Source organism: Rhinatrema bivittatum, chromosome 13 (assembly GCF_901001135.1).
Source record: "Rhinatrema bivittatum chromosome 13, aRhiBiv1.1, whole genome shotgun sequence".
Classification (NCBI taxonomy): domain Eukaryota; kingdom Metazoa; phylum Chordata; class Amphibia; order Gymnophiona; family Rhinatrematidae; genus Rhinatrema; species Rhinatrema bivittatum.
Genome location: NC_042627.1, coordinates 3,954,971 through 3,970,908, shown reverse-complemented (window position 1 = coordinate 3,970,908; position 15,938 = coordinate 3,954,971). Strand labels below are relative to the sequence as shown.

The 15,938-nt window shown below is 40.5% G+C and overlaps 1 protein-coding gene across 1 annotated transcript; it reads left to right on the top strand.

The window, feature by feature from the left end:
* The first annotated feature begins 529 nt into the window (after window positions 1-529).
* LOC115075295 (membrane-spanning 4-domains subfamily A member 3-like) lies at window positions 530-12,126 on the top strand. Its single transcript, XM_029575588.1, has 6 exons — window positions 530-1,197; window positions 2,236-2,370; window positions 2,867-2,923; window positions 7,865-8,071; window positions 10,308-10,439; window positions 11,907-12,126. Exons 1-6 carry the CDS (start codon window positions 916-918, stop codon window positions 12,003-12,005), a joined length of 912 nt encoding a protein of 303 aa, XP_029431448.1. The 5' UTR covers window positions 530-915; the 3' UTR covers window positions 12,006-12,126.
* Window positions 12,127-15,938: the final 3,812 nt, after the last annotated feature.

Genomic DNA, 15,938 nt, shown 5'->3' with positions numbered 1-15,938 from the left:
CTGAAAATTGGCTCATTTGTTGTGTTTTATCCATTTGGGTAAAAAAGAATGCACATCCCTATTGGCAACTATCAACAAAAAAGTAGATGCCTACATACTTGGATTGAAATAGCATAGAAACATAGAAATGATGGCAGAAAAGGACCAAATGATCCACCCAGTCTGCCCAGCAAGCTTATGCCAGTATCTGCTGCACTGTGCAGGTTACCCCCATGCTTATCAGTTTCCCAGACTGTAAAAGTCAGGGCCCTCGGATGCTGTTTGAATCCAATCAGGCTTAAAGCTAGATTTTAAAAGATGCACGCGGTTCCCGGTGTGGGCACACGGATGCGCTGATTTTATAACATTGTTCTCTCTCTCTTTTCATGTAAGGAACATGATTGTTGTAATTTATCTGGATTTCCCTAAAACATTCCATATGGCTCTCCACAAACTCTGATTTTCAAATGTAAATGGTATTTAAGTGTAATATTTGCAAGAGGGTTAGAAACTGACTTAAGGCACATATGTTAATCCAATGGACAGATAAAAGCAGATTTAAGGTGAACACGTGTCGGGCCATGGACTCGAGGCACAGGATTAGGCAGGTGCAGTAACAAGACCTGCAGGCATTAGTTGGAAACCAACTGGCAATAGGAGCTCAGTCAACCAGAAACAATAACTATATCTGGGCATTAAGGGGCGAAATATTAAGCTTTGAAGTTTTTTCATAAAAAAGGCTTCATGCAAAAAATAGTGCAAAACGCCCAGAAATGTACAAATACACATTGTGAGCTGTTTTCACATAAAGCCCCCTTTTGTGAAATAAATCTTTGAAAAGTGGGCTTCACAACAGTAAACAAAAACAGGCCTGCAGAGCCTTGTTTTGTGTGTGTGCCCCTTTTCGCAGAATCCCATATTAATGAGACGCTGTGCATGATTTTGCATTGCAGCAGCTCATTAATGTTGGCCTTGCTTAGCTTGGCCTTTAGCTTTTTGTTCCATCTTTTCTCTTCTTTCCTTGTGCAGGACATGCCTTCGGTCGTCGTCCAGTCCAACGAAATGGAGCCGGCCCAAGGGGGAGGGGAAAAAATGGCCGTCACAGTAAATATCAACATGTGCCCCTCTTTCTCTGGCCTTGGGAATCCTGCCAAATGGCTATTCACGAAGATTAAACCTGTTGGGAAGATCTTCAAAGTGGAGCAGACAACCTGTGGTGTGAGTACTGATTTCCAAAGATACTTGTAGGTATAATTTTCAAAAGAATTTATGCAAGTAAACCCAATTTTATGCATGTAAATGGGTTTTTGAAAATTGCCTGTGCATAGGCACAACCGCATGTACATGTAAAAATATGTGGAAAAGTGATTTCACGCATACTTTTACATATGTACGTTTGATTTTCAAAGTTATATGTGTGAACGTACCTGTACTCTTTTACACCTGCTCCTACGCTGGGTTCTGCACACCCGCGCAATCTTCTAAATGGCTTACATACCCAAGTTCATTTTGCAAATCTGGGCTGAAGTCTGTGTGCATTTTCCTCACGTGGACTTTACCCCTATGCGGGATATTCTAAAATTAGCCTCCCTTTGTCAATAAAGGAGTGTAAATATAACATCTGCTTTCAATAAAACATTCTTCTTACAGATAGTTTTTTTTCTTTTTCATGGTTAATTTTATGGATATTTTCTTCAGTGTCTGACAGAGATTTCTATTTTCTGGAAGTGCTGACCTTTTGCTGTTGGTAGGTGCAGCAATGCTTTAGCTTCCAAGAGTTTCAGATGAAAATCTGAAACATTACGGTTTGCAATGTTCTGATTTAGTTTTTCTGAAAACCAGACTTTGCAGAAATTCATTGCTGGGAGCTTTTAAAGGGCAGAGATGATAGCAGCTTGCAGGTTTATTTTTAGGCTACCTATTGAATTCCTGCTATCAGATTATTCTTATAGGTAAACCTTGAAAAACAACACACACAAAATTTCCTTTTGACAGAGGGGATTATTAATATTGCTAGGTTTGATAGACAATTCCAGCAATATTAATAGTGTACCGGTGTTGTCTAACCTTTGCCTCCTCTGTCAGCTCCTGACTGGATTATCCTGCTAAAATAATTTTTGTACCATTTTGAGGCCATTCAATTTGGAATGTAAGGGTACCTTGCACATTACTTACATTTATACTACATTGCACTGCAGTGTGCTTTCTAACTTCTCATGACTCTGTGGGGCTGACCCAGTCTGGTTTCTCTTTCAGATTGTACAGTTACTCCTTGGGGTTCTGTGCCTTGCAAGCGGAGCGTTAATTTTCTCATCTACTGACTGGGGGAATTACAGTCTCCAGGGTTCAAGAATAATTATGACAGGTGCACCCTTCTGGAATGGAGCCTTGGTGAGTAAAAAGGGAGAGAACGGTAGAGGGAAAGGTTTTAAAGCAATTCTCTGATTCAAAGTCCCTCCTGTTAAATAACCTACATGTTATAGGAATTCTTAAGTAGTCTATAAAATCCCTTCCATTTCATGGCTAATATGAGAGGGAATACTCAGAGTTCTGCAATGCTAAAGAAGATATGTGAAAAAAAAAGCACTACAACTGTATTTAAAGTTTGCCTTTTATGATTTTTAATAAGTTATAAGAACATTCAGTTCTTTTAAACCTTCCCTGCTATTTTACAGCAGATTCTGTTATCCAGGGACACTGAAAACGTTAATCCACGATAGATATAATGCAGAAACTGCAAATCATGAGTCTAAATCGGAGCTCGTGCTGTGTTATGAATGATGTTTCAGAAACAGGTCCTTGGTGCTAATGGGAGAGGGAGAAGCGAGGGTGGAGAGATGGCACTGTTTTGGTAAAGTGCATAATCGTATCTGGTTTTATTTCCCAGTTCCTTGTGTCTGGAGTCATTTCCATCATCAGTGAGAAACGCCCAACCCGCTGCTGGGTAGGTATCCATCCTGTATCATGAGCTCTCTCTCAGTCAATGCGCATCATGTGTGGTGTGAGGCAGTGGCAGGACTTGCCGTCGCTGTAGGGACTCTCTGGATGGGATGTGGGTCTAGAGCTGTGTCAGGCTCAACTGCTAGGGAGGACTGAACCTGATCCCAGGAGGGATCCAGGTTCTCAGGAAACATGAGCCCATTACCTGAAGCAGAGAATCGTGCCCCAAGGAAGGGGTCAACTGAAACGGGAAATATTCTTAGCAGCTTGAACAGACTTCTTAACTGTTCTGCCACAGAATCAAGCTTCACTGCCACTGCTCTCCACTGCAGCTGAGCCTTGTCTCTGGGACCCCAGCAAACCTTCCGCTGTGCCTTTTATGGCAGATAGCCTTGTCTGTTGCTCCATATCTGGACACCCCAAGTCCCTAACCATTGCATGTTTTAAACTGAGAGACCGGCTAGGGTTCTAGCCTACATCTCACCAAAAGGGGTAAACTTGGCTGAAGAATATAACACAGTGTCAGACGCTGAAGTAAGATCTCTTTGAATGAGATGTGAGGGTAAGAAACCTGAGCTGCGCATTGCAGTGGGAACTTAGGCCATGACATAGTTTCTTGCCCTCAAATGACCTATGGGACATACTGCAATTTGGGTCTTGAAAGGAAGCGCATGCATAATGTTGCGGCCCTATGCCTGCCCACACTCTTCCCCCCCCCCCAACCCTTGACCACCTCAGTGACCCCATCCAGGGCATTCCAGGAGTCCTGGCACATAACTGTCCAGATGAACGTCTAACTCCTGACTTCACAGAAGTAATTATTTATGGATGCTGCGATGGCAAAGACACTTAAGCTATCCTGGCAGATTAAACAGAAGTCCAGTAGTAAAGACAGCCATGCCCTTTGGACTTGCAAATATGCTTGCTGTTTTCCAGATACTGCTAAATGATATCTTCCCAGTCATTTTGGATCAGAACACAGTAGTATGCCCAAATTACATCTTGATCTACTCTGAATATCTCACTGTCCATGACTAATAAGTAGCCAAAGTTATAGAGCAATTGCACAAACAAGGGCTTTATGCCAAGGTGAAGAGGTCCTATGCAATCAGCAGTCTGAAGTTCTTGGGATATTAGCCAATGAGGTTGCAAATGAACACTAGTAAGAGATGGGCCATTCATAAATTTGGAAGTGCCCAAAAACATCTAGGACATACAACAGTTTATTATTAATATTATTTATTAGTTGCCTGTGCCAGGCTCTAGGTTACATATAGTTTATTGGATTCGCTAACATCTACTAGTGCTTTATTCGGAAATTATCGCAAAATGTCATCCTCCAACAGCTGTGCTCTGAAAGCCTACTAAGGCACAAAGGACAGTTAAATTGAAAATTGACCCCGTCAGCAGCTCCTGGCATACCCTTCCCCGACTCAGCGTTCTGTAATGGAGACAGATACTTCTGATGTGACCTTGTTGCTGTGTTGTCCCAGTGGCAGGGATATAAGTAGAACCTCCAACCCCTGTGCTTGTTTTTCGAAGAAAATTGTTCTGTTTTGAATTGAGAACTCTTAGACATCAAAGCCACATGCAAAGAATGGTAATAAATAATGTCTACCACAACAAAACAACTACTACAGCATAATTTTTCAGAATTTTCTCTCTTCGGAAGCTTCTAGAACTTTTTATAATGTTCTTGAGGTACTGCAAAACCTAATGATCTTTTGAGTCATATGTCTTCTTGAATGGAGTTTCACTGAGACAGATGTAGATGACCTTGGCAGGAACAGGATTGGGATGTTGCACTGTTGAAGACAGCCTGCTCTTTACTCCCTCAAAAGCAAAGGGATGGAGAGAGGTGATGGGAAGAGAACAAGGGGAGGATGAGGGAAGCCTTATCTGGTGATGCTATAAACAACGAAGTCGCTGAGTTAGAACCAGGAGGCTACAACTCCCTAGAAAGCAGCTGGATATAAGCTGGCGGAAATTGACTTCAGTGCAACAGACAACATTTTCTTCCCAGTTGGGAAAGGATTAGCTGTAAAGAGAACCAAATGGGGTGGCTGAATTGTATCATAACTGCTATAAGAAGGCACAAGCTCCCTAACCAGGAATGGCCTCACTCTGCATTTCCATGGAAATATGTGCACAACTCAGAAGGGGAGAGAGACCCTAGTTGAGGTAATCAGAAATGACGATCTATTCAAACTCAGCAGAGATGAAAAAATGAAAGCAGCTACCCAACCAACTCACTAGAAGTGCTTAAACATGTGGCAGAGACATCTATAGCACAGAAACCCAGAATCAATAAATTATCTTCAGAGCAAGGATTTGATTGCAGATTTGGCAGTATCCTCATGCAGCATGCTAGTGAACTGTATGTTGCATCAAGCCAATAGAACGTGTGCACTGTTACTTAAAGCCAGCCAAAGCAGAGTAAGTCATCCACTACAGCTGATGTGGGTGGACCAGTGAAGACAGAGATCCTTGTTGGAAGCAAGTATTTTTTAACATTCATAAATGGCTGCTCCAGATTTACAAGAGTTTATCTCACAAAGCACATAAGCATAATGCAGGTAAAACTCAAGGAATTTCTGGCAGTGATGAGCAGCGAGTTAAAGCACAGACCTGCAATCATACTGACAACAGAGGAGAATACGTAAATAAGGAAGTGCAAATGTATTTCAGACAACAGGATATTGAATTCCTGATGACTGTAGTTTATATCTCAGAATAGAGGCGGATTGCAGGAAAATTTAAGCCCAGGGGATTTTTTCCAAAACCAGCCTATGGGACAACTAACACACTCTTACTCTTACCTCACTTTTGTCTAATACAACCCAACATAGACAGACCCTCGTCAAATACAGAATAAGGACACCACAAAGTATAAATAGAAATGTGCAGACAAAAACTGAACTGTAAACTGCAACAAGCCAGAGTCTGTATAGAGTGTAACAATAGATAAACAGTAACCATTCCACATAAAATATCAAACAATAAAATCAAGAAATATAAAATATAATAGCACAGTACACCTCAGTGAAGATTTGACATCATTTGGAGTGAGGAAAGTCTCAAAAAGATGAGATTCCTACAATGCTCTCTCGCCCTAGCTTGAGTACTATCCAAATGATTTCAAATCTTCACTGAATACACCTCAGTGCTGTTCATATGTCTCACTCTGCATGTCAAACTGGCCCTGAAACCCTAAACTACCACCAACACCTCACCTCGAGTTATTAGCTGGCCCTTCTAAAGTGATATAAATACAAATAGTTGAATACTATGAAGCATTTCATTAATCCCACCCCGCATTTTGATGAATGACCCTGTAAGATACCAGATAAGATTCTAACCACATCATTATTATTAGGGAGATTCAAATTCTCCAACTTGGGTAAAATATGCTCATGGAATATGTCGGGATCAAAGTCACCAAGTGCCTTAACATTAGTGGAACTGTCTTAGCAACATTGTCTAAGATTTAATTTGGAGCAAACATGAAATAAAAAAATGATCTGACCAAGGAATTCTTTCAATCATTGGTTTTTGTGGTATTTCTGGGATCAGAGTTTGATTTATAAAAATTAGATCAAATATACGCCCTAATTTATGAGTTGGACCATCTCCTAATAGACTCCAACTCATCACTGACATGATCTCCATAAAGGTTTCACCTACCAACGATAACGGGTGTACCTCCATTTGGAGACGGACATCACCCAACACTTTGGTAAAGGTGCTATCAACCTCGAGACTGGACAAAACTCAATGACCAGAGAAAGATGATTAGTCATAAGAGCAGTAGGACAGAAAAGGGACATATATTAACATGTGGGGAGGTTAATAGCTTATAAATGATAATGTCAATAGCCCATTGTGGGTAAAAGATAGAGATTCACTTTCAAGCACTTCAATTGCCTGATACAAATCGCAAGTTTAGTTAAAGAGATTGGGCATTTTTCCTCTTGTTGGTGGATTTTTGGATGGTAAAGGTTGTGTTTGGTACTTTGTTGGTTAAGTTTAAGGTGGCAGGATACACAGGACATCCAAGACTCTACTTTGGGATTGAATTTGTTGTGAAATTTCTGGTGTAGGGGGTAGGTCTGGGAGTCATCAGCGTACCAGGGGTACTGAGAGCCATGACCCCAAGCTCCCAGAGTTTTATGTTGGAAGCAGTGACACTTATTGCAGTTACTTGGGTGAGATTTGTATTTCTAAGTTAGCAGAAGCCCCAGGTACCTACAGGAACCTAACACTCTTTACAGTTCCTGCACAGTTTCTTCAGAAGGTAACAGTGTCAGTCAGATGATGCTGTAACTATAGGGTCTGGATTGAGTGGATGTGATTGTGAGTCACTGTCGGAAGATGCTGTAAGTCTTAGATCTCTGGAAATGGTTTATGGGTGTCAGCTGTAGGATCTCTGAGGATGGGCTGTGGGTGTGAGGCGGTGTCAGGTGTCCTTGTAAGAATCAGGCAAAAACAATTTGGAAATAGTACTTATTTTTAGCACAAGACTACATTTTTAGCAAACTTTAGGGAGTGAAAAAATTACACAAACTAATGCAGGGGAAAGCTTGTTCAGTAAGAACTGTGGGACCTTTGCTCTGAAAGGCTAAATTTAAAAATCCAGCAAAAGTCCCTCAATGCCTTCTGAAACATTTTCTGCCTGTAGATTTTGTTTCTGCATTGAGGATCTCATCTATTAACATTTCTCTCTCATTCCATGTTTACGGGGGGGGGGGAAAGCATAGTAAATCAGGCCTTCACGTTTTCTTAAAACCAGCCCTTGCTGTGTGATATGCATGGCGACTGTGTCCATGTACGTATGTGGCTCTGCGAGTGCATTGGTTTCCATATTTTTGTCTTAAACACGTTCCTGTACTATGATGTTCAGATATAAATAAATGATACTACTTTTCTGCTTTGCTTTCTGGTTTAGGTACTATTGGCCTTATTGATGAATCTAATCAGTATTTGTGCCGCTATTCCTGGAATGGTCTTCTGTGCTGAGATGCTGACATATGTTGTTCCATATTACGACAATTATTATTATGATTCCTGCTCATACTATGGAAGCAATATAAACTACAGTGACCCTCTTTATCATACATTAAATTCATGTAGAGACAAGAAGAATCATGTAACAGTAAGTATTGTTTGAAATGCGTAATATGTATTTTTACTTTACCTTCTCCAAGGTCTTCCCCCTGCCTACACACTTTCTCCTTCTTTCAATCTTACTATTCAGGTAGCTGTTACAGATTTCCTTTGTCCTTATCACTTCCTACCTATGTCAGAATAATTCCAAGTAGCATTTCTTCTTATATGTTCCTACTCAGGTCTCATCAGGAGTTTCCATGCATGATCTCTCTCAAGTCTTCCCACCTGGCTGACATCCAGAAGCCATCATAGTTGCACCCAACCTCGGACCATGCTTGTAACCTAGAAAAAGTCATTGATGGTACAGTGGGGGCACAGAGCAACTCCTAGGTTCTGGGCCTACGGTGGCCATTTTCCAAAATGTTAGGGGCAAATGGCTGGAAAATGACCACCACAGGCCCAGAGCCTAGCGGGAGCTCTGGGTCCCCTCAGTACCACTGATGACTTTTTGCAGGTTAGAGGGGGGTCTGATAGGATTGTATGCGATGGGGGTTCAGGAACTGTGCACCTGTTGTCCCCCTCCCCTTACAGCTAACGGAGCAGGCACTGCTACAGACAATTCTCTCTAGTACCACCTATATCTATGCAATCCTAAGAGTTCAGGCAAGACAATGTGCATTATCCACAGAATTAGACTTTTATTTGTAGGATTAGCGTTTAGAAGAAAATAAACAGTACATATCTCTAACATCCTTGCTACTGAGCATCAGTTTATACTAAAGAAAGGTCTGCATCATTAGTGGTTTTAAACATGCTAGAAACCTTGACCTGCATAAAATATTAATATTGGGAGCTAACTTCCTAGCCCCACACAACTTTAAGAAATTCCCATCTGTTTACCCATAAAGGAATCTCTGGCTGGAGATCTCAGGGCTATAGCTAATTCTTTAACAATATCTTATGTTGTCATGACCATCATACTAGGCTTCATCGTGTTAGGCTTTCGCATGTTCGGACTCAGCCTTATATATAATCATAGGTCATTTCAGTTCTGCCTACAACTGCAATGTTAGCATATAATTTTTTAAGAATTTTTTGAAATGCACTTAAAATTAAATTCTTGAAGAGTAAAATCTCAACCGTGCAAATATGCCACACTTATCTTTGAACATTTTTCAACATCTATCATGACGGTCTTGCTGTAATTCACAAGAAGCTGGTGACCCGCTTCTTGTGGTCATGACAAGACCGTCATGATATTTTTCTGTTGAGAAAAATACCAAAGGATTAAAAAAGCCATAGAGTCATTACCGTGGTTTTGTGAATTTCACAATATTTTTTTCCTTTGGGGAAAGATACTGCAGCTTAGTGAATGACCCTGTATATTTGTTAGATAAAAGTATCCTTTCTGACCCCCTAAAAAGCAGTTAAACTGATCCTCCAGATCTGCAGAGCTTATCAATAAGAAACTCACCAGTTCTGGTTGCCTATAATTAGTTAGCATTATGAAAGACACCCAACTTATTTTTAATTAGCGACTTGTATATTTTATCCTAAATTACTAATTTCTTTGCTTTATAAAGTGACCATTAATCTGACAATTTATTAAATATCTCTGCAAAATCAAAATACATCAACATTATTCCTTATTCAACACTGATCTTATTTCCTTGATCTGAAAGTACAGGATAGTTCTTGTAGAAAGTAGGACTTGCTACTTCTGAGGTTTAGAATGTCAAAAGTAAGACATAAATGATGATGATGATGATGCTAATGGGTCAGAAGTTGGTACTAGAGTTGATCACAAAAGTGGTGATTCAGTTGGTTATGATGCTGGCAGTGTTGGTGCTCATGAGGATATCAATACAGAGGATAACAAAAGTGCTAGCTATGGTAGTAATTTGGACACTTGGTGCAGGATATGAATAATGCTATTGATGAATAAAAAGAAAGTCATGATTTTGCTAAAGTTTTTGATGGGGTAATGATGAACGATAATAGTGATGTGGATGCTAATAGTACTGAGGAGTGTGATGATGGTATTGATGAGTGATATTGAGGATATTTGTAATGGGAGCAATAGGAGGAAAAACTGCAATGGCAATAATTTTGAGGATGGTGCCAAGGATGATGATAGTGCTGGGGTGATAAAGCTGCATGATGGTGTTAGGGCGTTCATGCAGGATAAAATATTAATATTCAGGATGATGGTGTTGAAAGAGAGAAATAATAATTATGGTTAAAGAGATTAATGATGCAGATAATTATGCTCTTTTATACAGGAACTTTTCAAGAAGGTTTACGCCAATCATCTCATAATGCTGATAATCATCATTTCACTTGAACTATGCATAACACTTTACTCTGTGGGTTATTCTTTGAAAACCATGTGCTGTGGCAAATCTTCAGAACAGGTAATGTGTTTGTATGTATGCCTGTATGTATATATACAAGTGTGGTGTCCTCATGAAATTATTCTATAGGGACGTGCACTCATCAACTATAGTAAATAGGATAAATGAGGCCATTTTCAGTTCTTTCTGAATGGAATAAACCAAAAATGGCTTCTCACAAAAATACCTCCAAATTTTTGCGTATTTGTTTTCATGCACAAAAAATAAACGGCCTCCTCAAGGCCCTCTAACCCTCTTCTCTCTCTGTAAAATCCAATCTGGGGTCTGGACCTACCTGGCTGGGCTGAGCAAGGACCAGCCAGGTCCTCCTCAGGTCCCTCCTGCCCCCTCCCCAAGTCCAACCCTCTCCACAGCCCCCACTTACCCCCTTCCAATGGGTTTGTATAAAAAAGATGAAAAGGGCAGGTGTGAAGCCTACTCACTCCTGCCTTGTCATCTGAATATTTAGAAATGGTGCCGGCAGCCCGGATGTCGATGTTGAAATGTCATATGTACAACATAATGGCACCGGCTGCATCTTAGACATCAAATGAACCAAACTAAAAAAAACAACATTAAACAAACATAACTGTGCCCCCCCCCCCCCCAATGAAAAAATACAAATTCAACTTTTTGGCCTTCTGTAAGCGGTGACCATATGGAGATCTATTATGTCATACAACAGGCAAAAACAAAATACTGCAAAAGCAAAACTTAGTTTACTAAATGTTGCTAATATATGGATAATGAATCAGCAAAGATAAGTAATATAAATACAAAATGAATACAGTATCACAGTAAGCCTTACATAAATCAATACAGATAAACAGAATTATATTAATGCAGACATAAATAAGGATATTATACAAAAGACACTTCCCTCACAGGTCTTCCTTCTACAAGCAGTGTCCTTGAAAACCTGATAGACTGCAAACCCGGGGAACTGTAAAAGAACCAGCTGTTTCACTCTTTGCTCTTTTTGGATCATCCAAAGAAAATTGGCAAATGCAGTTCTATATATATTTTATTTTTCTGACTTAAATTTAGGGTCTGCAAGCATTAGGTATTCTGTTTGCACTTTAACAAAAGATTTACAACCAGCTAGTTAGAAAGGCATTTCAGTACTAGTCTTTGATCTTCCCCACCCTTATTTCTTACCAAAACAGTTGTTAAGAGATACCAGATGACTTTTGAGGTCATCTTAACTCATTAACAGCTCATTGTTGCCAGGGCCTCTCAGGAATGAAGGGGAAACAGGTGTGATAGGGTCATGCCTTTATAATCCTTGTAATTAAACTATAAGTTATATATCTATCTATCTACAATCATTAATCATTGGGGTCTGCTCTGATCCATAGCTCTCTTTGCATTACAAAGTCTTCTGAGGATCTAGCTAAGCTGCCCAAAATTATCTTTTACACCTTCACATCCCTATTTTTTTATGAATGAAATGTGCTTGACTTAGTTTTCCATTTTTATTGATTATAGGAAGACAATGTTGTGCTGGCAGGTTCTGCTTCGGAATCAAACAGCGAGTCCAATATCCTAAGAAATAAATTGGAGTTTCAGAGTTTGCTGGATATCTGAGAGGCCTGACTGAGATGGATACAGCAACATGTACTAAGCACTCCCTATGCTGGCGTCCTTCCTTGCACTTCTTTGTTATCTAAGCACCGAGATTGTCCTGTGATCAGAAAGTTTATTCTTACAAATGTTCTTAAATAGTAAAATGGAAAAATATTAATATATCTCTAATAAAAAAAAACCAAACAAGACTAACTGTAACTGGTGATTTACATCTTTTAATGATGATACTACAAATACAGAAAAACTAAAGGTAAAAACTCCAGACTTACAATTCATAACATGCAGAATATTATAAGATACCTGAAGCAAAGATAAATGAATGTTTCAACAGTTTCAAAAGATATTGAGACATACTGGGGTAGATTTTCAAAGGGATACGCGCGTACCTCCCGAAAACCTACTCCAAACCCCCCCTGCACGCGCCGAGCCTATTTTGCATAGGCTCGGCGGCGTGCGCAAGCCCCGGGACGCGTGTAAGTCCCGGGGCTTTGCAAAGGGGGCGTGTCGGGTGGGCAGCACGAATTTCGGGGTGGGGCGGGAGGCATGTTGGGGGCGTGACGCTGGCCTGGGGGCATGGTCGAGGCCTCCGGACCAGCCCCCGGGTCGGGTGATGGTGCGCCACTGGCAGGCGTAAATCTGCTAACAAAGGTGGGGGGGGGTTAGATCGGGGGGGGGGGGGGGTTCGGTTAGGTAGGGGAGGGGAAGGTGAGGGGAGGTGGAGGGAACAGGCAGCATGCGCCGGGCTTGGCGCACGCAGGTTGCACAAATGTGCACCCCCTTGCGCGTGCCGACCCCGGATTTTATAAGATACGCGTGGCTAGGGGGCGCTGGAAAGAAAGTTCCCTCCGAGGCTGCTCCGAAATCGGAGCAACCTCGGAGGGAATGGAGGCAGGATGTGCGGCACGGCGCGCGCAGGCTGATTTTGCGCAGCCTTGCGCGCCCCGACCTCTGATTTTAAAAGATACGTGTGGCTACGCGCGTATCTATTAAAATCTGGCGTACTCTTGTTTGCGCCAGGTGCGCATATTTTTTAAAAATCTGCCCCAATATTGAGATAAATAACAAGATGGAATTGTTGGAAAATCAAGCTCGAGCTAAGAATCTTCACCTTATTAATTTTCCTAAAGACCGCTAATCTCTCCCAGAGATATGTGGATGAGATATTTAGTTGAAGCTCTTAAGATTCCTGAGCAAACTCTTCCTTTTGTTTCTAAAGTTTATTATGTTCCACCCTTTTAAAAAAGGTACCGAAAGACCAACAAGGTGCCCAGGCTCTTACTACTATTGATTCCCAATTGGATATTATTAATATTTTGGAAACAACCCAAAAGGATTTGGTTACCTCTGCAACCCGATAGAGAATGGATTCTCAAGATGTATTTTCATCATTGTTTAGAATGTTTTCTTGATTTGAAAGTCCGTGTCTTCCCGGATCTGGCCAGACAGACTCAAGGAGATACACTTCCTTGTTTTTAAAGGACAAAATAATGGGTTCAACATAGATAATGAGCAGAAAACTTCAAAGGCAGAAACAGTTTCACATACAGACCACTTAACAGCACAATGTTCAGGCAAATTACAAAGGGCCTGGTTTACTAAGACGTTTCTCCTATTCTGTATCTATAGGAAAAATGCTTAGGAAATGAGGTCCAAAACCATATAGGAACAGTGGAAAAATTGGTCAAAATGTTGTTTAATTTGGAAGATAAACAGTCCGTGAAAGGAGACAAATGATGGGTGGCATGGGTGTGAGCTCTTGTTGCTGTGGGGTAGTTGCTGCTGCCTAAGTCAAACAGCTGGTGAATGCTCCCTGTAGTGGGCCAGGCTGGAGCTTCACCTATACCAGCCACCTCCCCCCTGCCACAAAGCAGGACTTTCTTATCTGGATATAACTTACCCAGCTAAGTAGCAACGAATAGGAGATATTCAGCAGCATAACTAAGCTGCTAAATATATCCCATGTAAATTAGGAAGGAAAATGTTATCCATTTAACTTACTTAGGGGGTCATTTTCCAAGCGGACCGCACGCAATACCAAGATGGAGGGCGGAGTCGGAGCGGCATCGACCCCGGAAGAGGAGGAGTCGGGGCGGCACCGGGGCTGATGCCGTGAAGACTGTGCTGACAGCAAAAGGTAAGCACCTTTATCGCTGTCCGTTTCGCGCTGAATAACTACACCTTTTATGGTGTAGTTTTTTGGCGCGACGCCGGCAGCATTGGCACCGCGGAGGTGCGATCGCTGCCAGCTATCATAGGACCGCCCCCCCCTTAGTGCGCGATTCAGGGAGCTCTGCGACGTTGGTAAATCTAGGTCTTAGCCATTTTCTTATGAATATTTGGCCCTTCATGTTTATAAAATAGCATATACGCGAATACAGGCTACTTATGCTCATGCTAATATTTTATGCCAATTTGAAATTTTACTCAATAGTGTTCTCTTCCCTGGATGATGGTACGCAAATATTGTTACTGAGAAGTTAGATCCTTAAGTGGTTCAGTGTTGTGAATGCGGTTATCATGTTCATCTCTTGCAAGGGAGTTGCTTTGTAAAACTCTTTTCTAGTTGATTGATGTATTTTCCTAATATTTTTCTAAATTATTTTGCTGAAAGATAGAACAAATTTTGCAGAACAAAACAGAAGAGAGTATGCTAATTCCCAAAGAATAAAGCAGCTCATTAATTAATTCTCTTGTGATTTTGTTGGTAAGAAAAACTTGAGTTTCTTCTGGGAAATTGTTCCCAAATGTATTTCAATAAATAAAGCTGCACCTAATGCATCCAAGATAGGAAACCTGGAACTGCAGAAGAAACAATTGTTAGATTAACCAGTGCAGTAAGTATGTTTGTCAGGAGGGTTCTCAGTATTGCTAGATCTAGAGGCAATAGAGTGTGTATTTCTTAGACTGGCCAATGGGCACATTTTTAATCTTTAGTTACTTATTTTTTAAAATCTAAGTCTGAGAAAAAAGGGCAAAAATGATTTTTAAGGAATGAAATATTAGCAGGAGTTTATTATAAATGTGATTAAATTCAAATTTTGATGATTGATCTCTGCCTAAATGAATCTATTTTGAAGATGAAAAGCAAGATCAGTAGAAATGGCAGCAATATCCAACATTAGGATCAGCATCTAACAGTAAAAATTAGCTTCTGTTTTTAAAATGTGTGATTTTTGTGTCGGTGCTCTTTGGAAAATCTGTCCCATTCTGAGTGTTGACTGTTTAGTAAGAATCATGAAATTTTTTTTAACTATTATTTCAGGGCATTAGAAGTCTTTATTAGGGCATTTCTTATATTTTATTTAAGGTTTTTATATACCGGCATTCATGATACAATCACATCGTGCCGGTTTACAGTTGAACAGGGGGTGTAAGATACAATAAAACTGGAACTTGTGCAGATGAAAATGCAGTAACAAAGAACAAGGATGATTGAACTGGGAGAATAGAGAAATACAGTAGAAATTTAAACTCATATAGATTTATTTACAGAAATTTAAACTCATATAGAGTTATTTATATATGTTGGTTAATTGCTCTTGACTGTATAGAGCATGTTTTGTATGGATGCACTCGCTACCTGGGTGCTATCAAGCTAGGGCGAGAGTACATTGTAGAAATCCCATCTTTGTGTACCTTTCCTCATTTTTGGGCAGCCTTGCGCGCACAGACCCTGGATTTTAATAGATACGCGTGGCTACGCGCGTATCTATTGAAATCCGGCTTACTTTTGTTTGCGCCTGGTGTATGAACAAAAGTACGCGTGCGTGCTTTTTTATAAAATCTACCCCAGTGTTTTTTGTCCATGGGAAGGCCTTTACTTTTTTTTTTTTTCTTTTTGCTATTATGCATATAATAGAAAAAATGTAAATGAAAAAAATGAAACAAATTAAAAACATTTTCATGCACACTTCAAGTTGGTAATTCAATACC